General features: G+C 38.5%; 1 protein-coding gene across 4 annotated transcripts in view; it reads right to left on the bottom strand.

Moving 5' to 3' along the window:
* The window catches only part of TPP2 (tripeptidyl peptidase ii), a 74,548-nt gene that overhangs the window by 25,929 nt on the left and 22,472 nt on the right, over positions 1 to 26,147 (bottom strand). For 2 of the 4 annotated variants that reach the window (XM_039118787.3, XM_039118788.3), the window contains exons 16-23: positions 23,440 to 23,594; positions 18,721 to 18,899; positions 17,472 to 17,584; positions 17,210 to 17,380; positions 12,255 to 12,383; positions 12,004 to 12,104; positions 11,796 to 11,913; positions 3,376 to 3,455 (exon numbers count right to left, since the gene is read on the bottom strand). In XM_039118787.3, the coding sequence (XP_038974715.3) occupies positions 3,376 to 3,455; positions 11,796 to 11,913; positions 12,004 to 12,104; positions 12,255 to 12,383; positions 17,210 to 17,380; positions 17,472 to 17,584; positions 18,721 to 18,899; positions 23,440 to 23,594 (1,046 nt within the window). The remainder of the gene's footprint in view (positions 1 to 3,375; positions 3,456 to 11,795; positions 11,914 to 12,003; positions 12,105 to 12,254; positions 12,384 to 17,209; positions 17,381 to 17,471; positions 17,585 to 18,720; positions 18,900 to 23,439; positions 23,595 to 26,147) is intronic. The other 2 variants (XM_088717982.2, XM_088717983.2) reach the window with 1 other exon arrangement.

The following is a 26,147-nucleotide window of genomic DNA, read 5'->3' as shown; positions in this document are numbered from 1 at the left end:
TGGTTGATTGAAGCTGAGAAACTCTATATCAAAATTCGTTGTCTCGGTACTGGACCTCATACTGATACCATCCGGTTATAGTGCCGGTATTGCCCGATACGGGGGTCAGTTCAGAGTATCAACACTCAGTACACCCCCCATACTACTAGTTTGGTACCGGTACAATATGGTACACCGAGTATGCACTGATACCGAGCATTACAACGTAACATGCCCTACATCATTAGTGGCATCAAATAATTGAGCAAACATATATATGATGGGAAGTAGTAACCTCAGACAAAGACATGCCATCAGCAATAAAAATGCTACCGGTGGTGGCAATTGTGACAATTATGGAGAAGTAATGGTGACAGTTTTTCCAGCCAACATTGGACAAGAATTAATAGAGAAACTTGCATTTACAGTATATTGAGTTAACTATAGGCCACAAATTGAACAAGCATAAGCAAATCTCTGATAGGAAAAATCGATAGGTGGAGACATGTCCCTCAGCAAAAAGAACTACAAAGACAATATTGAAGCTGAATGGGCATGTCATTTCACAAATAAGAGGATTTATGGTAGCCAACCGCTAATGGCCCATGATCATAGAGGTAAATTCCCATATATTGCTACCCAAAAGGTACATGAAGAACACTTTTGAATGAACTTATACTCACGAGCATAAACGGTAGAAATGATAAATCCACAATGTAGTCCAAAAAGGTCCAAGCAATGAATTACTTAATATAATATTGTTTAAAAGGAACCAACCAAAAATAATTCAACATGGCTTGATCATTTTATAATGTCAATTCTCTGATGGTCTTCAAACCATCATGTCAAAAATGGTGATATATAGCTCTAATATGACCACCCTAAATATCCCATCCATGATGATAAGATTCATGGAGATGGAAAACAAAGGTCATTGGCCCTTAACATCAAATCCACCAAGTTTACAGGCCACGGATGACGTGAGGATGAGTAAACTCGTTGACAATCAAAATGTAAATGTGCGTATGAAGCCAACATAAATCAAAGAAAGGTAAAACTCACCCAAAATTTTTTATGAAGAGCAAAAGCACTCCCAAGATGAAAAAGATAATGCCAAATCATTGCAAGAATACAAAATCTTGACAGGTTTAGTGCAACTAGTAGCTAGCTACAAAAACATGATTAGCAATAATTGCGTTCATAAAATCATAAATAGGTTGTAAAATCTCATCAAATAAGAATTAAATCCAAATACAATTTTATAACTTAGGGGAAGTAAAACAAGTCAAACAAAGGTTCGAAATCTCGATATCGGACAATATACCAGTACCATGTAGGTACGTTGTTGGTAATGCCTAGTATGGGTTAGGTTTGGCGTACCGAGACTTGGTGCACCACCCATATCGAATCTCAGTTCGATACTAATACATTCCAATATGCCCGATCGGAAGAAATAAAACTGCTATAGAAAGAAAAGGACAATGAAAGCTGATTGCTATTATCATCATGCCCAGCCTCCATGCAAGATTAGAAATCACTCGAATGGAGCATAGGACATCAAATTGCTTTCTACACTTTTTGAAGGATTAGAACGCTATAGTTTTAATATACAAGTAAAATACCTTCAAGTGAGAGAACCAACACTGGTTATACAAGCAATTAAACAAGATTGCTTTGGAAATTGGCGGTCCATAAAGTAATCCATAACACACTATAGTGAAGCCTTATAAATGAACAACGAAAGCCCTCTATACTAATTGCACAGCAGTTATCCATATAATGACCAACATAAATGTACTATATATATGTATTTATACATGTATGTATGTACTACGTACGTATGTATAAAATACATACAAGCATGCGTACATATGTACAAATAAATATATGTGCATAAAAAAGGCACCCATAAAGCATAGTAGGCTATCAAAATCACATAGTCCATACTTCTTTGCAGCAGCATTAATTTTTACAAGCTCATCATTTAGTCATTATTTCATTAACCATAATCCACACTTTATATTTTAATATTAATATCATAGAATACAAAAGTGACCCTCCCCTTCACTTTTGGAGGTGTTGGGAAAGTATCTAAGGTGTATCCGATAAGTATCCAAAGTGTTTTTTTTTATTTTAAAAAATAGGATACTTAATACAAGTATCTAACACATATCCAAGAAATACCTAGGAAATATTGGTATCTAATCTAGATGCAATACGGACATGGCATCTGATTTAAAGTATCCACGCTTCCAAGGAGGATACATACCTCCCTTAACAGCCAAGCTAATACATCCTTTGATAATTATTCTATCACTTCAATTGTACAAAATTTATTAACGTTTACCTCAAGGTATGTCGAACCAGTATCGGTGGTGACCCGGACAGAGTCGGTACCGGTTAGGGCCGTACCGAACCAGTACCGACCCGGTCCGCCGCACAGGAACGCGCCCATGCGGTTCCCAGCGTGCACGGGCGCGCTGCCCCGCCCTCGCGCGGGGCATGTTTCCCCCGTCTCCCCTGCGTTTCCCCTGCGTCTCCCCTGTGTTTCCCCGCGTTTCCAAGGGCGAGGCCCTGCGCACGGGACGCGCGCGGCCGCGTCTTTTTCTTTTCTTCTTTACTTTTTCTTTTCCTTCTCTCCTTCCTTCTTCCTTCTTCCTGATTCTTCTCCTTTCTTCTCTCTCCTCTCTTCTCCTCTCTTTCCCCCTCCTCCCGCGAGCAAGGAAGGGCGAGCACCCCGATGAGGATCACCCTGATGAGCCCCGGTACCGGTAAGTCTTCTTCTCCTCTTCTTCTCCACTTTCTCTTCTTCTTCTTCCTCTTCTTTCTTCCTCTTCTTTCCTCTTCTTCTCCGTGCGCGCAGGCGCGCTGCCTCGTGCGTACCGGTGCGAACCGGACCGGTTCGTACCGGTATGCAGCGCAAACCAGTCGGTTCCGGTCCAGTACCAGTATGGTACATGCTGAACCGGCCCGACGAGCCGGTTCAGCATACCATGGTTTACCCTTAACAGCATAAATTTTTTGTAGTATACAAGAGGCCTATGTTCTAAATATTGGTAATAACATATTTTGGGGTATTGGCTCTTTGATGAGCTTGACATTTTTTTCTCAAGACCAATTAACTAGTTAAGTTTTATGACATTTCTACAGAAAATCCAATGAGCTGTATGATTAAATGTAGTTAAAAATATTCATAGCTCATGTAGTTTTCTAAGTATGTGCAATTTAAGTGTGTGGCTTCCATGCCTATTCTGGTCAAAAAATGGAGAAAAAGCATACATATGCTTAAACAAAGATCTAGAAAGAAGCACACTTGATCAAGCTGACTGAAAATGCTATGGTTACTATTGCAAGTTGCACTTTCCATTTGGTCCTTTAATGAAAAATAAGCCATACCTTATATGCAACTGTAGAGTGTATTCTCCCTTGGGAATCTTCACATAATTAGGGTACACATCACCAAATGCATATACTCGCTACACAAAGACAACAACAAATAAGTTAGCTCCTCTTCCAACTATACATAAAAGGAATTCACTTGTAGAACTAGTGTAGAACAATTCTATGTACTTATGGTTCGATATAGGTCTAAGTAAATTTTAAAAAACAATGATAATTCATAGTTTCATGCAAAACCCAGCTAAACTCCATAGAATTAAGGTAATAAATTAGATTAGCATAAGTAGAACATATGAAACAATATTTGTCACTGTTGGTTCTTGCGATTCCCAGCAAAGAAAGCAATACCATCGCAAACTGCTTGGTTCAGTCAATAAAATAATATTTGTCACATAATCAGGGTAGACATCACCAAATGCATGTACTCGCTATGCAAAGACGACAACAAATAAAGTAGCTCCTCTTTCAACTATATACAAAAGGAATATACTTGTAGAACTAGTAAAGAACGATTTTAAATACATATGGTATGATATAGGTCTAAGCATGGTCGGCAAAACCGTCCTGAACCGCCTGGTTTGGGGCATCTCGAGCCGTATCGGCCGTGGACTGGAATGGTTCCGGCGATGAAAACGAAACCGAAGACGGAGGCGGAGAAGAAGAAGGAAGAAGAGAAAAAGAGGGAGAGCAGGGGAGGGAGGGAGAGGGAGAGGAAGAGAGGAAGGTCGAGGCCGGCCGGTGGAGGTCGGGGAGCCGCCGCACGGAGGACGGAGCCACAAAAGAGTAGCCGGAGGAGCCCCTTATATTTTTGGAGTTTTTAAGTGAAAGTGAATGAGACAAGGGACTGAAAGGGGCCCCTTTTATTTTTGAAGTTTTTAAGTGAAAGTCGGCAAACCCATTGCCGACTTCACTTATTTTTTTTATTTAAAAAAAAATAAGTGAAGTCGGCAATGCGTTTGCCGACTTTCACGTAAAAACCTAAAAAATAAAAAGCCCCCCTTCGGCCAAACAGAGAACCAGAGCAGAGCTCTTCTTCCGCAGCAGCCCACGGCGGCTCCCCGGCCTCAACCTCTGCACGGCGGCTCTCCGCCAGCCTCCCCCTTCTCTCTTTTCCTCTCTCGTTTTTCCTCTCCTTCGTCTCTTCTACTATGTCAATACATGCCGTCGAGCAACCGGTCCGGAGCCTGGTGCCAGCACAACAAAACATGGGTCTAAGTCAATTTTAAAAACACTAATAATTCATAGTTTCATACAAAACCCAGCTAAACTCCATAGAATAGAATAACTAAATTACTTTAGTGTAACTATAACATATGAAATAATATTTGTCATTGTTGCTTCATGCAAGCCCTAGTAAGGAATGCAATACTATAGAGAACTACCAGTTCAGTCGATATGGTACCATACCAACCACAAAATAGAGATGGTTCATGGTTTTAGTACTAGATTTTGCTTGGACTGGTGCAAACCTGTCCTTAACAAGCTAAACAGATCACTTTTGAGCAGTTTGGCTTTAAGAGCCACGTACCAGTTTAGAACCTCAACAATTGAGGGAGAAAGGAATCCAACACCATTTTCTCCCTCCATTCAAGGTAAGAGAGGAGAAATAGAGCGAGAGACAAAAAGGTTGAGTTGTTACTCCAATTCGGGTATTTCTCTCTTCCATTTTCTTTACTTTGTTACATTCCACAATTGGAGAGATATTGAAAAAAAATAAAAATAAATATAAGAAAATAATGCCAAAATTTTGTATTCCAGAATGATTTCATGAATTATGTCATAAATCTTAGTCACATCTACTCAATGGAATAATTTTTTAACTTTTATATTTATTTTATTTTATTAAGAATATTTTTAGATAAAAAATAAATTTAAAAAATAAACAAGATGCTACATTCCAAGAATTAATATCATGCTCCGGGTCTAGCATGCTATTTGTTTTCTTTTTTTTTGACAACAATTGGATTAATTTCCAGCACATTAATTGCTTTTCAAGTAAAAGCCCCGTTTTAAAGTAATTCCTACAATTAGTTAGGCTACCAGTGCTCAATATGGGCTGAAAAATAAATGAGGAAAGGCATGTAACATAAAAGTTCAAAATACATTTACTTTTAAACATCAAAAACGAACTCACAAAACCTATTTTCCACTCAAAAAGGTTTGCCCTCACGGTACCGAACCCCGTATCAATACCATTCTATTATTATATCAGTACGCTCGATAAGGGAACTGATGCGGTATGCCGACACTCAGTATGCCTGGTACGTAGGCTAATCTGATGTACCGATATTTGGTATGCCCCGCGTACCACATACTAATTTGGTACCGATACGGTCGGTATGCATGCACCAATACCGACCGATTCGGCAAAATCATGCTCAAAATTGAATAAAGGAAGCATAAAACCTTGAAAACAAAAATCAAAAAATATTTTTTTGTGTACCAGTGCAGTTTGGTACTATACCAGTATCATGTCGTACTCGTTTCCTATGGTATGCAGTCCCATGATGAGTCAGCAAACCTTGATCCCTGGTACATATTCTTTAACAGAAAATTGGTATAACTATAATATCCTTTTAAATCTCAAACCATTGAAACAAGAGGGAGCATGAAGATCAACGTGAACAACAAAACATGTAGTAATCGAATGCCTATTGTGCTACAACCTACAACACATATAACGTACAGGTTGCTCAATATGATACCTAATAATCAAACAAGGATTAATCAAGACCATATGACTTGGGATGGCACCTGGTCGGTTATGATTTATACCATTCCTTACCGTGTTGTTTCCAAAACTAATTAGTTATGTGATCCCATAAGTTACTGAATCTACTTTCAACAACAATTATATGGAAAAAACTGAAAACTTCCACTATCATGAAAAATAATGGGTTTACTGTCGATAAACAACCTGAAACAACATTTCAAGTTAACCCCACTTTCTTGAAAGTCATGTAGAGTAAGAGATCAAATTACATGCTTCGCTAGCTAACCAAATCATCTGCATATTTTTTGAATGAGGTTTGCAGTAGATTAAATATACTAGCCAAGGATTAAGATGCTGGCCAGCACAGAATGATGGATGTCATAAGCATGCTGACTGTTGTCACTCTATGCCACTAATGCCGAACGTGTTAGATGCTTGCCAACATGTGTCATGTGTCAAAATATGCATGTGCCACAGCACAAACCATGCCAACCAGTGACCAACAAAAGTAATTAAACTAGATTTCAAAACCTTGTTTTTGATTTCAAAGTTCATAGCAACATTTTAAAAGTTGGTACCAACGGGCATATCAATCACTTGTCATCCCATAGGGCATAAAGCCAGCCCAAAAATAACTAGGTCCAGCCCAACCCACAAACAAACCAAGGCCCAAATGCAAAATGAAAATACATTCATTTCCTTTCAACCAATTTAGGGGGAAAAGGAAAAAAGTCCAAAATGACCACATCAAATGCTAACCAAGATTGTGCCTTGATTCCAATCAATCCAGCCCTTAATGATCTCATATATCCTCCCCCCTGCCACTCATGCATCCTCTACTCTACTGCTCGCCACAACCCACGTCTGCACCAAATCTCCTCCACCACTCGCTACTGCTCACCAAGTCCTCTACTCCAGTACTTACCACCACCTACACCAAGTCCTCTCTCTTGTACCTCAAGTCACCATGTCATCCTTCCATCTCTTCAAAAGCAGAGAACATGGTGATTAAAAATGGCAGCAAACACCAAACAGTGATGACTTCTATTGTGGCGGACAAGAAGAGAGGCAAATGATGAATGATGGTGGAGCCCGAAGGTAGTGGTGATAAACAACCATGGCAAACCATGGCGATGGGTGATGATGTCAGCTATGAATAAGGAGAAGAAAAGAAAAACGAACAAGGGTTTAAATACCAGTGTCAACCCTGCACCCATTTGGTCCTAGAATAGTAAGGTACTAAGAACTATCATCAGGACTCTAGGACAGTCCAATCCTAGTACAATAACGAAAAATTTTTTTTTTGTTCTTGGCATGAGGCCATATTTTATTTTTTGACAAATTAATTGCAGGAAGAAAGGAAGTGAAGCTTTATTGGATACACGAGGTCTCCAGTGTTGAGGCCAGATCTGTGTTGAGCTTCTCTCCTTCCATTCTTTCTCCTCTCACTTTCTCTATTTCACCCCAAGGCACACACATGAAAGAAGCAAGGAGAAAAGAACGCTTGACCCTCCCCACTAGTACTGACAAAACCAGCCTTACTAATGACTTGTCCAGACTGGTTCCATGCGGGACAAGCTAAACATCCCGGCTCATGAAATAACCAGTGTCCTGCAAACCATTTTATTTATGGAATGGTAAAACCAGAGAGAGATCAAGATCATCAATGCCTGAAACCTTGGAAGAGATTGAAGGGGGTGGAAAAGGCTCGGTCAAAAAAAAATTCAATGATTTAGTAGAAACATTGCTAGGGTTGATGGGACATGGGATGGGCGAGCGCTGAGCTTGACCTTGCCTAAATCAAGCTTGGAGAAAGTAAAAGCATAAAAGTTTTAAGTCCAAGAAAGACCACCACCCTTTAATAAGCCTCCCAAACCCTACATTGACATAGCCCAGTTGGCCTAGGCCTAGCCTATGCCCATTATCAGCACTACATCATGTTGTTGAGTAGTGCCACAACAAAAAAAAAAAACCTAAAATATTAAATCATTAAAAAAAACAAGGATTGATCAAGTATTATGCCAACTAGTGCCCGGTGTAGAGGTGCTGTTTTGACATGGTACATGCAAGCCAAAAACCTGAATCCTCATTTTAACGTAACTTTGGGCCGTAATTAAAACTTTAAGAAACAAATTCATATAGTAACACTTTTTGCATACATTTTATGTAAATAGTTTTAACTTAATGTATATAAAGTTATAGACCACAACAAAAACAAGTAGATCATGAGCATGTTATTTGAGAGGTAATAACATATCTATGTGTATATGTCTGACTAGAATCCTAATTAGTGGATACAATACTTTTCTACAACATTACAACTCTCAATCTCTTTATTCTAATCTTGAATTTCCTTTTGAATTGTTTGGCACCCTTCCGTTCCTTGAAGAACTCCTAAATTATGTGGACTATTACAAAGGAAATGATGAAGGATCAAAGTTCCTTCTAGAATCAACCTATGAATTCCTACAAAGCTTCCCAGTATTCCATACAAGAAATATGCAAGCTAAACATATTAAAAAAAAAAGAAAGCCGAACCGGTCTCCAACCAGGTCGGTTCGGCAGCAGAACACGGTTCCAGCCCCCTAGGGGCCGGAACCTGATTGGCTCTGGCCAGAACCGGCCAGAATCGGACGAAACCACGGAACCGGATGGTTCCATCCAACTAGGTTCGAATCGGTACCGACCCGTACCGGACGCCGAACGGTACGGGTCTTGGTACCGATTCGGCGAACCTTACTTAAAAGTGAAAAAAAAATTATTATATATACAACCTTATAAATAAGTTATGCAGCAAGAAAATTAAATATGCACTTGTTACCACAAAGCAAATTAGGTTTAGAAATCGGTTGGTGATCCTTGAAATCCAACCTGGAGGACAAATTAAATAAACCAAACCATAACCATATAGAAAATAAAAAAAAAAACAGCCAACAGGACATCTCACATTCGAGTTGATCAACATCTAAACATCCAACCCAACTCAACAACATAAGAAATAGAAGTAATTCAGTTTCTTTGGTAAACCATGATTTAGTTCTTTTAGCTTTTTAGCATGGATCCAAGTGCCGACTATGCTACTTGACACATAATGAGCCAATACAAAACCAGCATGTATCATGGTAACATGCCAATGCTTAGCACAACATGATATTTACGAATGCTTGTACATGCCAAGAACTAGCACAAAATGGCATGACGAGTACCATGCCAATGATAAAGCAGCCTAGCACAGGGTAAACCTTGCTTTGTAGTGCATAATAATTTTAGAGGCTTTAACAAATAAGAAAAGTTTTTGTTTTACATGAAAACCAATAGTTTGAATGTATCTAGGAAAAATAATTTAGATATTATATACAGCAAACCAAAAATGATTTATAAGGTTTTGTTATTTGAAAATAGTTAAGCTGTGACTATATATAGAATGCTATTATGTTCAACTGTTTCATAATATATTTCCCACTTATTAGAATATATATAGACAACAATATGAGCAATGTTTGTCATACTGCCCCGAACCACCTGGTTCTATATCGTATCGAGTTAGAACTGACACGAAGATACTATTTGGGTCAATATAGCCCTATACAAACCTGTACTGAGCGGAACCACACTGTATCTTACTAACTCATACTGAACCGTACTGCCCGGTTTCGAGCGGTAGCATGATAAGAAGTGAAAAAAAGATCAGAAGGTATCTTGGTACGAGGTGTACCATATCGTACCTACTCGTACTATAGCAAACTAGAAGACACTAGTACAGTATTGGGTACCGAGACTGCAGACCTTGAATATGAGTGTAATTAGCTATGGAACTTTAACCCTAACATGACCCCCTAACCTCAAACCAAACTCAAAATAGGTCCTATCTAGAATCACAAGATCTAGTAAGACATGGGTTTTAAAGTTAAGTTTCTCACCTAACTTAACCCAATCATAACATATAAATGGGTTATATCAAATCTAGCTAACATGGGTTGGCAGATCTCAAATAAAACCCAGCTTTTACATTATTGAAGCAAATATCATAGTAGTTTAAAATTTATTCAAATGCAAGTAGTTAAATTCTCGTGGTTTTAAATGAATACGAATGAATATATGATAAATAATTTTGATCAAGGTTTCAAATCCCTATCTCATGCCCAGTATCGATCAAACATTGAGTTGGCGGTTGATTAAAGGGTTATTATGGTTTATATAGTGATAATTTAAGATTAAATGCAGTTTTCTGAACTAGCGAATAGGTTAATGGTGCTAAATCAATAAGGATACAATTTGAGCAATAGAAGTTGAATCAGAGCCCTCTATCCCTTCTCTCTTTCCACCTCTCACATGCAAAAGGAAATAGCAAAAGCAAAGAGGTCAGGCACCTCTTTGGACAGATCCTATTTGTTACTGAAGGGTACATGTCCTTCTCAATCACCATCTTAATGCGTACTACTCATACCAATCAAAATGATCCAGTTTTCATGTATTGGGGTCCCAAACCCTTCCCAGGACCCAACATCTCACTGGTTCATCCAGGATGACCAAGACAGACTAGCACAAACCAAAATTTAAATCCCTAATTATAATTACCACTTGTTCATGTGGGAAAGAATGAAAAGCTAACGTTTTGGAAATAAGGAAAAAATATTTAGAATTAATAAGCAATTACCCATTTCTAAAAAGAATTTAGATTGATGGAGACTCAAAGCTTGAGGACTAATGTCTCAAGGGACCACCTTCAATAGGATTTATAAATCTTAGAAAAGCTTTATGATGGCCTTATAAACTAGAGGAGTCATGAAGGAAATAAGTTTGTTGTATGATCTAGGAATTTAGCACCAACAATTGATGTCTATCAAGGGTCAGCACATTATTTCCATGTCATGCCATGACAATGCCTGTCATGGGATAGAAAAAAGGCATATGCCCATTTATATTATAACACACGAGCAAAGGCACTTTTCCTTTTTTTCTTTTTCTTTTTAAAGTTTGATATTACGATGTACTTGCTACAATTATAATCGGTCTCATAAATTAAAATATTATTTTAAATCCTACATAGCATTGTAGAATATAAAATGTGGCTAACTAAGCATGTTGAGTATTGTTTATTGAGTCATTTAAGTTAACAATGAAATTCTAATAAAGCTGGAAGTGTGTACACTAGACATAAAAATACTGAGCATAGAACTATCACATTACAAGAAACAAAGACAGGCCTTGCCAAACACCCTTTTGTTCTCAAAAAGAAGATAACTCATTTGATAAGGCAAATCACATGAAAAGAAATGTCAAGGAACATAGAAAAGATAGGTTTCTCGATAGACCAAAGTTTTGTTGGAATGGTGAACTCATCTGAATCAAGCTTATGATGCATTAAAGAAAACATGTCATGAAACCTCAAGTAGAAGTTAGAATGAGACAACTAAATTGATTCCTAAATTAACATTCTTCCTAAATAAGATTTGTTTTTTCCGAGATATAGTTGAAATAGGGAATGAACAACAAAAAGAGCGGCAATCAAAAATTTAAAAGAATGTACTCACCATGTATATATAGAATGAAATTTATAGTTTGAAAGTGACTCGGATAATTATGTTACAATAAAAGGATAAGTACATACAAAAGCCAAAGCAACATGACTACGAAAAACAAGAAAACTTAATGGAAATGCATTCTAGAATTATAAGTTTAAGAAAATAGGAAAGAAAACAACCTTATTAGAATCTGAGATTGTATAAAATTGGGATTCAATCTTATTGTCATATATCCGATTATTTAGAAGTGGTATACGGGGCTTTATTTCAGCTCCTTCTTCCAATTTGAACTTGTAACTGGAGGCATCAAGCAGAAAAGAAAGGATTTAGACATATGTATAGTTACTAAACAAGTGTACAATTAGAAAAGAACAAATGGGAACCCACGTCAGTGTCAGCACAATAATCTGCTTGCCAGATGGTAACTTGTCACGGTTTGTAGGAAGAGTAATCAAATTAGACTCCACAGGCCGATATGGTATCTTCAACTGCAAAATGACATTGTTGTTAGAAGTAGTAGAACATAAACCATGTAACTTCTTGGAAGAATTCTGTATGGTAATTCTTATGCTTGCACCCCACATATCAGATTTCTAACAAGACCTACACAAACTTTTCTAATGTGTACAATACTTTACCTTGTTTAAAGTAGCAGCTGGGACAAGTTTCTCAGATGCTAATAGAGATTTAGCAACTATTCGCATAGGTGCCTCACTTCCATCAAGTACCACTGCCTCTTGATTGATGTTGATTCCATGAAACACAATCTAAAAAAAAATCAAGGAAGAAGAAAGAAATTTAAAATAAGACATACCAAATTGAATACTCTTCTTTTTTATTTTTATATAGCTAATTTCCATTACAGTACATACAGTATAATAAAGAGTAATTTTATAACTGAAGACTGCTGGAAAAACAAGCATTGTGCTCCATTTGGCCATTCAAAGGTTTGTTGGTTCAATTTAGAAGGGCATGTGTATCTAACAAAATGTAGAGAGACATACTAAAAGAATCAAGAAATACATTAGCAAAAAACAAAAATCTATCTAAAATGAGGCATATTTCAGTACCGGGCGGTTCGAGACGATTCCACAGACTTTGGTCTGAGGTGTGTACCAACCAATACTGAGATGTACTGACTCATACTGAGGCACACCGAGATAAAAAGTGAGAAAAATGGTTAGCGGGTTATCGTACCAACTTCTAAATTTTTTATTGTGGCATCTTAGGTTCATTAGTCTTGAATCATATCTCTTAGCATAATGAAATATGATGATAATGTCCTTAAAAGACAACAGTTAGCATATTGTATTGTAGAATTTGTTACAACCTCACAGAAAGTCAGTTTGGATCTAGAATTCGATGGTTGTAGTATTCGCTTATAAATCTTAAAATCTGGAGAAAAATGAGAATCAATTATACTCTTGTAGGTGTTAAACATGAAGAGAATAAGATCTATACTCTTAAGGATAACAATGCCCCGTATACTTCATTTGACCCTTGTTTTGATTAATCTAGGATTTGAATTTTGACACAAAATTTGGTCTGACGCAGAGGCCTAGACAATGAATAAGCGAATTTATTCATAGCCCCTCGATGACTATACCGGTTTAACTTGCCATCACCACTTAAACATTGGTGAGTGCCCTACGATGACCTCCGAACAACCTGCTCTCCCGCTAGAGATCTTTAGTGTGTTAGAAGGATGTGGTAACCAACAAAACCAACTTGATCTAATCAAAGAAAGAAGGAAGCAACTCCTTTGATCCACTCAACTTGGACTTCACATAGAGAATAATAGAAAAGAAGAGAATCTGCACTAGGGTTCTCGTCCCACTTTTCTTTCATTAATTTGACAAATTGATTACAATCAAGCTATTTATACTAGTGAGGTCCAAGCCCCAAAATTCAAGCTGGATTTATCTTCTAGCCAAAAGGGATTACAACTTTCCATAATAGTCATGACCAAGGTACGCTGTACCAGTACCGGTAAGCATACCGGTCGCCTAGCAGACCGGTACGGTTTTGGTTTGAACCGGTACCGAACCGGCCAACAGAGCGCAGCGCGTGCATGGAAAAAAGCCCGCGGAAGTGTGTAGCACGTGTGGACGCACACACATCACATTAAATGCCACAGAGTGGCATTAATTAAATACCCCGCGCGGGCACGGTTTCCCAGCTCGCGCCCACGCGGGCGCACTGCCCAGCTCGTGCCCGCGCAGGCGCGGTTCCTAGCTCGCATCCACGGGCGTGCTGCCCAACATGGGGAATCGCGCGCAGGAGCACTGCCCCGCACGCGTACCGGTGCAACCGGTCCGATTCGCACCGGTACCGGACTTGTACCACTCGATTCTGACTCCGGTAGAGATGCTTTTGAATGTTAGAAAGTCTTCCATGGGAGCTAGGGTATTAGACTGATATTTTAGAAATTTGACAAGTTCAGTATTATGAGTCCTTACCTAGATTTGTATCATTTTATTGCATATATTTTAAACGAACTCTAAGGTTGATTGAGATTAAATTGCACTTCTTTGAGACTATTTGCTGCCAAAATTGAAGAGTAAGTAGTTATGCACAAATGCAAGAATCATTGTGCCAAAACCGGGCCCAGACTGGTTGTCTACTAGCATGGTTCGGTACGCCCCTGTGTCGTACCATGTCGGACCCATACCAACATAGTAGAAAGGGCGAGGGAGAGGAAGAACATGAGAGAGGAAGAGAGAGAGAGGTGGGGAGGGAGGGAGAGGGAGAATAAGGGAGGGAGAGAGAGGGAGAAGACGGTGAAGCATGTCGCGACATGATAGAGAGGGTGGGGAAGAGGGAGAATGGGAGAGAGGAAAAGAGAGAGAGGGTGGGAGAGGAAGCGGAAGGGAGTGAGAGAGAAGGAGGGCAGTGGACGTCCAACCAAGGCCGGCGGAGGGCCGAGGAGTCGCACGAAGGGGCGAAGGATGGGCTCTACCTCTAAAAAGGAGTTAGCCGACTTCACTTAAAATCTTTGAAAATCAAAAGGGGCCCCTCCAGGACACCTATTTCGAATGAAACAGGAGAACCGACAGCGGAGCCCCTCCTCCACCCTCCGTGCAACTCCCCAGCCATCTGCCACCCTCCCTCTCTCTTCCTCCCTCCCCCTCTCCCTCCCTCTCCCCTCTCCCTTTTTCTCTCTTTCCTTCTCCCTCTCCCCCTCCATCATCGGTTTCTCATTTTGCTTGCCATAAGCATCTCAGTCTGTCACCGGTACAGCTCGGTACGCCCCAAACCGAATGGTTCAAGATGGTTCCACTGTCCTTGCACAAATACTTTTGACTTTGAAATCTGGATCTGCAATCTTTTTGTTTTGTTTGTTTAACAAAAACCTTGAAATTGCTAAATTTCTTGGACATCAAATTATTCTGCTTTTGAATGTATATTTATAAGGATAATGCAACTCATTGCTTTCAGTTATGATTTCATAAAAGTTATTGTTAAATCACTAAAGTTTCATAGAATATATGATAACTGTATTTTGTTGACTGCTATTGTATTTTTGAGACTCCTAGCCACTCATATCGTGAAAAGTGGACCCTAGCCAACATGGGGTAGGTTATTGGCTTTCGTGATCTCAGTGGAGACATGATAACTGTGGCCCCAGTCAGCCAGATGTTGTGCTGCTATTTGGTACCAATGAATTGTCATGTCCCCATTAATAAAATATGTTTGGGGCCTGTGACCAAGGATGTTCGCGTGCTAGCTAGCAAGGCCTTCAATTCCAAGTAAGTGGAACTAATAAGCTATATTGTTACTGTGTGCCACTTTACTCATCGAACAATGTAGTAAATATGTTGACAGTTTAATAACTTGTATGTTTGTTTATCAATGTTCACTATATATTGTGGTATTCTAATATTTCAAAAATAAGATTTGCAACTTATATTGATTATTGAAGATGGGAAACTATTTACTGTCTATAGATTACTGCACATTGCTTACTATTCTAATTGTAAAAGATATTTAAAGAAACTGACACAATTCTTTTTGTATTATTATTTTCCACCGATACCATGGTTTGTTTCATTCCTTGTATACTGTTTACTGCTTATCGGGCAGCCTATTGGAGTATTGGACTATTTCTACCATTACAGATAGCAAATCAAGAGGACAGATGGCATTTATGCTAGCAAGGGAGCTTTTGTCAGAGTTGCTTCTTTTAGATAGAAAATATAGATTGCTCCATGGAATTGGTGGTTTTCTTTGAGGATTTCATCATTACTTGAACGTTGGAGGAAAACCCTTCTTTAGCTGGAACAATTATGATGTTATTTATCTTTGTTCAGAAAGTAGTATAGGATTGATATAAATTGTTATGTTTAAAATTTCATACATTACTGATTTATGGGTATAATTATTAGAACTTGTTTATCACATGGTTATAGCAAATTATTCTGCACTGATAAATATGAATTATAATCTTGCTCATGCTTTGACAAATTTTGAATAGTCATGCACTTAAAACCTAGTAGCTGGATTGGGTCATGACTAAGGTCTGCCGACCTAGTATCGGGGCTCGTACATGCCTGCGACCAGTCATACCGTACCCTACCATGCCGGAGCTTAATAAACGAGGAGAGTGAGGGGGAGAGGGAGGAGATTGAGGAAGAGAGCGAGAGAAAGGGCGGGTCAGGGAGAGGGGGGAGATGAAGGAGAGGAAGAGGGGGGAGAGAGAGAGGAAGAGAGAGAGGGGACTCACCTGGCTGGGCATCATTGTCGTCATTGGACATGGACAGGATGCTGCCGCATCCTGATCCGGAGGAGGGCATCAAGGAGAGGTCAGAGAAGGCTTCAAGCTCCGGATTCGGCAATGAGGACACTTATACAAGATATTGCGATTTTATATGAACTATGAACACTTTCTAGAGTTATGGATTCTGATTTCACAGTGCCACATTTCCTATTAGAATCTTGATTTTGGCATTTCACATACAATGTTTTCCGGGAACTTATGCTGGAGCTATCAGGTGAGAATTTTATAAAATGTTGCATCTTAATTGTCATTTGTTTTTAGAGGACACTTCAAATAAGTTACTAAGCTGTTTAGTGCACTTCATTTATCATGTAATCTTTCCCTAAAGGTTACTGATGGATATAGTCAAGCCTTTGAAAGAGAGAGGACTCAGCATTTTGATGTTGCTTTCGGATAGAAATATTTAAGTGACAGCAGCAGTATAGTGTTCCTCATATTTTTACCAATCTTAACACTATGTCCAATGTTCTGCACCTGGAATTTAATTAAGATTTGTGGTTTATCATACAATTTCAGTTATGATCTTTTTGGTCAAATGGTATCGCATAACAATGGCTCAAAAATAATGTTATTTTTTAACAACTGGAATGGTCAAATTTTGGTATTTTAGTAAGTTCAAGTTTTCAGTCAGGTCATTGTAGCTCTCAAACCATAGAAATTTGCATTTTGATAATTTAGAATTATCAAGTCAACATAATAGACTTCAAAAAACTTCAAAATTTAAGTGATTTATAATTGTAACAAGATATACAATTATACATGGTATAAAATGACTATTTATAAAGAAGAAAAAAATATTGTGATCAATGGAAATACCTCAAAATCAACAATAGTAGATTCATTACTACCAATGCCACTGGACCAGAATTGGGCAACAGCCAATTCCATAGTCAAACCACCTTGAACAGGAAAAGTGAAACTTTTAAGTGAAGGAGATGAAAATGTCACAACTGCCTCCCACTTAATAGGCCGCTTCAATGGACAGATCTGTAAACCACAACGTTAAAGTTTTCATCTTAAATTACCAAGAAAAGCTTGCACGTTAAAAAAGACATAATATTCTTTTAAAGTGCTGTACCTGAACAGTATCAATGAAAAACTTCCGAGCGGTATCAAACCCTGAAGTTCGCATTGTTGCCTCCACCCATGTAGCACCAAGTGGGACGTCAATAAACCTCCTTTCAATATGACCTGTTGATTAAACAGAGCAAGCAAAATACAGAGCCATACACATAAATATATACAAAAAAAACAAGCAACATGACAAGAATTAATATGGCAAAGCTTTTTAACATGAAAGAAACAGAAAGAATGATTGTGTAAGATTTGATAGGTGCAAGAGAGAGTCATTTATAAAAATTGCCTACAAATTGTTTCAAGAAAAACCACACAGGTTTAGATGCCTAGGATCAAAAATTGAAATATCCACATGAAAAGGTGGGAATAGAAAATCATTGACATTATTACCTTAAAGAAAAGCATATATGTGATTTATATTATGTCCTTTGATCTCAGTACAAATTTTCAAGTAAAATATATAATTTTATTTGGGTGAGTCAAGTAAAATATACAATTTATTAATGAAAAAGGACTATAAAAGAGCTGTTATTAGTTTGAAAGAGGTGAATTCACATGGCAAAACATTAATATAACCTTAGGTGCATGAGGTTTTCCGCAATCATGGTGAATAACATGCAATAGTCATCATATCCACAAATGGGAAAGGAAGAAAAAGAAAAAAAACAAGAAGTTTACACTAAGAACTGCCAAGGTTATAAATAGTCATGTAATTGTTGAGATAAGCGGACGCTTGGTCAAAAAAAAAATTGCAAAATTCACTATAAGGAATGCATTGTTTTTGTTGTCAATATCAACATGACTTCAAACATGTGATGAACCTGATCCTCTGGTAGGAAGGCTCGCATCAATATTTCCAATGAAAATGGCAACATCTCTAGCTTTCAAAATGATGTCCAAACAATTTCTTTGAAAACAATCACTCAGCAAATCCTATCTAAATTTTGTACAAGATATCATGTCTTATTATTGTCCTCTCCATGTAATATTTTTCTCAAATTCAAAACACACTTCATTTATTATAGGTTGGCAATGGTATGAAAAAAATAGAATTTCTCTTAGCCATAAATGGCAAGCTTATGACAGCAAAACTAACAAATCAAACTCATTTTTGTTAATCCATTGATTGACTTATGAAGCTGGCTACATCATGAGATGAAACGCAATATATGCTAAAATCAATTTGAGTAAGTTTGACATAAATCGCATGTATTTATAGTTAAGAATGCATCAGCAAGTTAGAAGGATACCTGGTTGAAAAGAAACATTTGAAAATGAAACTACTGGAGGCTGCCCTGCTGAAGCAAAAGGTTTTATAATTGTAATTGGCACTCGGAAAAGAGGACCACGCCATGGAGCTCTGCAGTCTATGCCATAGACTTCATGATAATGTAGACCATTGGCAAGATTTGTGGGATCCACAACTATGCTGCAAAAACCAAGGAATATAACAGCTAATTAATACAACATTGTCATCACTGAAAACTAAAATCAACAACTGTGCCAACTGCCAAGCTTATAGAATGCAAAAATAGACTAAATAGTTCGATATAGAAATGGAGCAACTAGTCAAGACTTGTCATTAAGCCTTCTCCCATCTATTTCCAGATGGATCTATAGATCCTAAATCACCACCCTTTCATGGTCAAAGTTATATAATCATCTGGTTCGGGGGTACTAAGGCCTGATATACATTGTTGACCCCTACCTTAAAAGCTTAAGCTTTTGGATTCTAGTAGTTAGTTAACAAAAAAAAAAGCATTCAAAAAAAAGGCATTCCAATCAAAATAAGTTTGTCAATTATTTGATAGTGCAATGTTGATATATCTTCATTGGCACTTGAAAGTAGGATTCGTGATACACGCTGTGTACTAGATTCGAGACCTCCCAAAAAATAGTCAAGATCCCTAGCAAGTATCACCTTTGTGCAAATCAAAAACCAGAGCAATAGGTGTCTTGTGCCGACACTTGACATGAACTAGAGCAGAAAGGTACACATCTGTAAGATGTTTGCAACTAGAATGCTAAGATATCCTACTTTGTTCAATTCTTTTTTAAACATAACAAATATTGAACACTGTATAATAGTGCATAAACACATAAATAAACATGGCTTACACTAATGCATATAAATACAGTATTACAAAACATTATAAACATCCATCCTACTTCCTGTTTAACATGTGCAATATGGAGTCTGAACTCATACAGATTTAACATTACACAACTATTTTACACATTAGTCACAAAAATAACCTACACATTCATTCTAAAACTTATAAAGTCACATGTAATTACTTTTATATTTTTACAGCATATAGATAGGGTTGAACACATATTTCCAGTACTATGGGAAGCTTATATGTTGATAGTATTGTGAAAAATTTACATGCTATGAGTTATGTTGATTTCTCACTCATATTCCAACATAGAATAATGAGACTTTATCATTATTGACTCCGATGGTGTAATAACCCAAAATTGTAACATGATTTTGACTATTGATATAGTTAAGTTAGATAAATGATAACTTTTACCAATTGTATGTAGTGTAGCCTATTTAGAAGTGAAGTGATAATTTACCTTAGAAGGATATTGTAAATGTTGAGGACTAAAATAGAACTGCCAATAAGATCTTTAAAACAAGTTTGAAGAGTTAAGGACTGGATTGTAAACATTCCCATAATGTGAGCCAAGGTTTTAAATCCCATGAGACCGGGCTATCCTGGTTTTCGTATGGAACGAGACACGCTGTCGTCCCACCCCGTCCCGACACTTGGGATAGGGGATGTCCCAAGACATGCCGATTGAGATGCTGGGACAATGCCGAGACGGTTCTATCCTAATACATGGAATCATATAGCATCCTGGTGTCCTGTGGGATGTCCTGCCTCCTTGATTTGAGCCACCTCATACTTTTTAATAGCTGCCACCTAGTGCTTTCTCTAGTAAGCAGGTACCACCTACTTAATGCCACCTCGCATTTGTAAACTCATGGTTATCCACTAAACACTCACCTCCTACTTGATGCAAACTCATGCTAAGTATTGGATTGACACCTCATGCTTGTCCTTAATAAAAATAGCCACCTCGAGCTTGGAGGGCAGCCATCATGCTAAACCTTAGCTTGACATCGAGCTACTATTTTAGGCTAGTTGACAGCTTGTGCTTAGGAACATTTATAAATAGGAGGGTGCTGCCCTATTTCTACAGTTTTGCAGCTATAGAAATGACAGCCACCATAGAAAGCATCTAGTGAAGTAAAGAGAGAGTGAGGAATAGGGACAAGCTAGAAGAAAGGAGGGTGTGTTGTGATTTGTGAATCTTTGTAAATCATCTAGGGTGGGTAAATATCATTATATAATCAACATCCTTTTTCTATAAATGATTGCATTGAATTGATGGTGATTCAGAAGTTTCTATTCCCATTTTCTAACTAGCACTGAGGCAGCTTATTAATTTTAATTTCAGCATTGTGCTTTGTAACATGAGTGTTTTTATAGGTTATACAACTTTGTTATATGTATATGATCAAACTTTTCATAATTTTCTGAATTTTTCTCTGATGTTTTATGGAAAATGAATTTTAAAAAATATGTGCATTGAATGACTATTTGACATCCAAATTTATCAGTGTTCAGTAATCATGATCTAAATTTATGTCAATGTATCAAAGAGATTTCTTTTGACAGTAGTCGTTCGAAATGTTAATTAATAATTATTTTTCCTAAAAGTGAAAAGTTTCATTTGTCATGAATTGAAACGAAAACTTCTCCGCAGTCATATTATGATAAGTGACCTTGAATGGCAGGGGGTAAGTTGTTGGCTTTCATGCTCTTAGTAGAGATATGATGCAGCGATCCTGGTTAGGAAAGGATAAGTTGTTGGCCTTCATGTTCTTAGCAGAGACATCATGCAGTGAGTTGACCAACAGGTACAATAGCTGGTATCAGTGAACACTTAGGCAACGGTTCCATTGATCAGTTAACCCCTGATCAGCGGATATGACGGTTTCAATGAACCCGTGACCAGCAGGTATAATAGCTGGTAATTAACCAGTTGGTATTCAGATGATCATGATAAGTGTTTCAAAAGTTTCAGTGTATTCAAGTGTTTCTAATTGTACCGTGGTGTAATTCAAGTATTCCTAAGTGTATTTCAGTGTTTCCCTAAACAAGTGTTTTCAATAATTTCGCACAAAAAGAAATGTATCTTGATGATCCCAATTGTTTTCAAAAGCATTTCAGTGCTTCAAAAATGAAGTTACGTTAGTAAGTTTACTTATTGGATATGTATTATAAGATATTATTTACTAACTATTTGAATTTTAATAAGTATGTGCCTTTATTTTTCCGATCATTCTAGTTTTTTCAAAATATATTGTTTACTATGTCTAGGTACTTGCTAAGCTGTGTAGCTCATCATTTAATTATGATATTTCAGGACAAAAGGCTAACCGGCATTAGGCTACTAGCATCTTAAAGTGTTGTTGGTGCACATAGGGAAGCAACAACCACAGAAGGAGTCACATCCTTTTTTGTATCTTAAGGCTTGCAGCTATATAAGTGACTGTACTAGCAAAGGAGAGGGTTTGCAATGTACCTACAGAGGGATGTAATATTTGCCTCTAACTTGAACTATTATGTGTATTATAAGACAATGGACTGAACTAAATCCTCATTTGGTTCCAAGATTATGTGTAAATTTAAATTGGACGAAATTTTTAGTTTGCTCTGTATAACAAAATGGCCATTTATTTCATAATTACATGTCTCAAGGTTTAAATTGGTATGTATGTGCTTCCACAAAACTTAATCAAAACAAATCCCGTCATTGATTGATCGAGATTTTAGTCACACTCGTGGCATGGCAGAAGTTCCAGTTTGTCACAAATAGACTCTTGAATCCTTACAGAAAAGAAAGATTAATCATGAAGAGTTCTTGACCACCTAGAGTTGAAATATAGGTTATTCATTATGGTCAGGTACAACATTTAAAGAAGTATGGTATGACCCAAGGTTAGACGAACCAACCGAACCGACGTACCGGTGAAGACCGGTACCGGTTCGATACTGGTCCAGAATCGGTACCAGTTCGATACTGGTCCAGAACCGATACCGAACCAGCTCTGAAAAAAAAACGCATTAAAGCCACTCTGCCGCATTAAAGCCGGCCACGCGGGGCAGCGCGTGGGATCGCTGCCCCGCACAACGAGCCCGCGCGGGGAATCGCGCGTGCGCAGTTCCCCGTGCGTCGACCGTGATCCCCACCACATGGAACGCGTGCGGGCACGAGTTGGGGACGTGTTTCCCCACTCGCGCCCGTGTCCCCGCAGCCTCTCTCTCTCTTTTTTCTTTTCTTCTTCCTCCTCTTCTTCCCGAGCTCCTCCTCTCTTCTTCCCTCTCTCCTCTTTTCTCCTCTCTTTCCCCTTCTCCTGCGAGCAAAGGAGCTCTTCTTCCCCGCGAGGTGCTCGGGAGGAAGAAAGAGGCCCAGTAGCGCGAGAGGTCTTCTTCCCCTCTCTTCTCCTCTTCTTCCCCGCGAGTACAAGCCCGAACTGGTGCGGTTCGATCGGTACCAGGCTTGTACCGGTGCGAACCGCACGGGTACAGGCAAGAAACCGTTCGGTTCCGAACCGAATTCCACCGCTGTATCGTACCGGTGGAGGCCGGTACCGGTACAGTACAAGCTGAAGTGGTCGGTTCCGACTGATTCAGCAGACCTTGGTACGACCCATAAAGCTATTTATTATCTTGTATAAATCTGTATCAAAAAGATGAACATTGACAAAGGCCAATATACATGAAGATAGATGAGCACATATGGAACAAAGGTGAGCACTCTTTCATGGACATAAATATAATTATGCATTATGAAAGTTAAGGTTTATTGTCACCACCAATAACCTTCTATTCATATGAATTCTATGTAATTATGACATACAAGAATAAAATAAAACAAAGCATACTAACTTGAAACTGCGCCCATTATGTGTCAGCAAGAGATATTCAGGAGCTCGAACAACAAATTTCTCACTTGAATGCAATTGTATACACGCCTCAAATGGAACCAATTGCTCCAAGTTATTAGCATCATCATGGAACTTTGGGTCAACTTGAACAGTCCACTGAAAGAAACAAGAGCCTATGATTTTTTCCGAACATAAATACAATAACAATAGAAATACGTGACAGAAAGTACATGTTACAAGTACTAGCCTATCCTCAAATGCTCAAAATAGTGTTTCAGCTGGAGTTCATGAATTTATTGATTTTTTATAATACCATATTGTCTCAAGTAATAAAGATCCAAGGGGCAGGTCACTAATTGTTCCCAATATTCTAAGAGCTAATATGACCATCTTAAGCCTATCAGATACCCAGCTCCATTTGTTTGGTATTATAAGAAAAAAGAAAGAGGAAAGAGAAAGTAACGTAGAGACATCTGAAAACAAGCAACATAAACATGTTCCAACAGCTTGATATATCATTGACAAGAATACTTGCAACTTTTAAATTATACTATGAACTATGATGCACTACCATATTAAGTTCCTCAAGAAAAGAAAGATACAGACCTTGAAGAGCATACATATAAAAGCCAATTTAACTTGAAGCATGGAATTCATAGAAAAAAATAATTTAAGAGTCTCTTTTTATCTATCCAGGTAAGAACTTGGATAAACCAAAAGCTTCAGCAGAATTGTTCAACAGAAGTGAAATGTTCCAATAATGAGACACAAGGAAGTTCCTCTTACTCGTATTCTGAAAGCTGAAGATAGGAAAGTTATAACAAAGAAGATTGATGAAAGATTGAATAGAAGAAAAAGACCCTTGTTTTCTTTTGAAGGAAAGATTGTTCTTTTACGTTGTGATTGCCCAGCAATCTAGATATGCCTAGCAAGATCCTTATGACGCCAGAGAATACAATTCTTGAATTAGATGGACTAAAAAGAAATTTCTTTTGAAAAGGGGACAACATAATAGAGCCAGCTATTTAGATTAGGTTAAGCATTTAGGCAAGACCTCTATGATGAGCACCTTGTTTGGTTAATGGGATATAAACCAAAATCCAATTCCAGCGTGGTTTCAAAAACTTCTAAATATCATTTTTAGTTGGCATAACCTCGCAATTATCTCTAACATAGCATAGGCATCGAAGCTATCAGATGGAAAGACTACCAAGATTTGCAAAGATTGTAAGACCCAGCCCTTTGGCCCGGCCCATCACTGAAATAGGCCCAAACACAAAAAAAAAGAAGGGAACTAAGTTCCCCTCTTTGAGTCGGAAGAGAAGACCAACTCTGGCTCCTCTTCGACTGCATCGAAGGCAAGGAAACCCTAGCAATTCAAGGTTCGCCGTACCGGTGCCGCACTAGTATAGGCGTACCGAGTGTCGGTACAGTATGGTACGCGGTATGCCAGGCGTACCGATATTGGCGTACCGATACCGGTACCCATCAGTACGGGTACGGTACGCTTGGTACCGATCCGTACCGACCGGTACAGCATACCATGCCTAGCACCCATGCCTATTTAAACGAACCTCACCCCCCTATGGACCTCTACCGGCGATTACAAAGCTTCCTTCTTTCTTTTTTTTCCGTTGAGTTCACGGTTGCCCGTGACTGTGCTCGCCAGAAATTAGGGCCGATGACGCCGTAAGAGCCAAGGTAATGCTCTGACCCTCTTCCCCTTTCCTTGTTCTTCTTCCCATGACTCGGAACACGACTGTCGGCCGCGAAATCGGCCGAAAATTGACCGATATAAGGATCCCATGTTTTGCCCCTTCTCCCTTCTTTCTAACTACCATCACCGCTGGCGTTCATTGTCAAGGGCCTCAACCCCGAGCCAGAGCCAAACCCCTAGCCGCCGGTAAGCAAGCAGGGATCCGAAAATGATCGAGCCAATAAACCCCCTTCTTGATCTTGTTTTTGGATTGAATTCTGCTGGTCGGCCGCCGCCGTAGGCTACTCTCCATTGTCGCCACCCCCGTCGGTTGCTGCCTCGCCGGACCACGACCACGGCAGCCACCAGCCCGCCTCCCTTCCTTGTTTACCAAGAAAGAAAGACGAGAACAGAACAGAATAGAAGAAGAGGAGAGAGAGAGCTATCCCTCTCTTGTTTCTCTCTTATTTTCGTTCTCTTCCTTCTCTCTCATCTTCCTATTTCCTTCCCTAAAAAGACTCATAGATTCATGAACTGAGTCCTATCTCCCTATCCTATGAACTCGAGTTGACCCCTGCAAAGGGCCCTGATCTGTCCTGGTGCCCGGACAGCCTGCCAGACCGATCACTCCAGCCCTGTTAAGTGCCTTTGAAACCCAATATTGATGAACCCTATCAAATGGCCTTGGCCATAATGGAGTCCGTACCCCATGATTCATTGATCGAGTTGTTTAGACTGGACTTAACCAGGCCACCATCATCCAGCCAACCGTTTTCTTTGTCTTGTTATTTCAATACTATTAAAGTTATCGAATGGGAATTAATCTTACTCTTAATACTTTTAAATAGGTTAGCAAATTCGCTTAGGGAAGTTTGAAAGTATAAGATAGAAGAGGTAAGTAACCCTAACACTACTTATTAGTTTTCAAATTTCTACTTATTTTCAAGTATTATGAAAATATGAAAATAGTATTAAATGTTTATGATATCATATTTTCTTGAAATCAAGGATCA

Source organism: Phoenix dactylifera, chromosome 3 (genome assembly GCF_051530095.1).
Source record: "Phoenix dactylifera cultivar Ajwa chromosome 3, Ajwa_hap1_PhDact_Kaust_v1.1, whole genome shotgun sequence".
Taxonomy (NCBI): Eukaryota; Viridiplantae; Streptophyta; class Magnoliopsida; order Arecales; family Arecaceae; genus Phoenix; species Phoenix dactylifera.
This window is presented reverse-complemented; position numbering and strand designations above follow the sequence as displayed.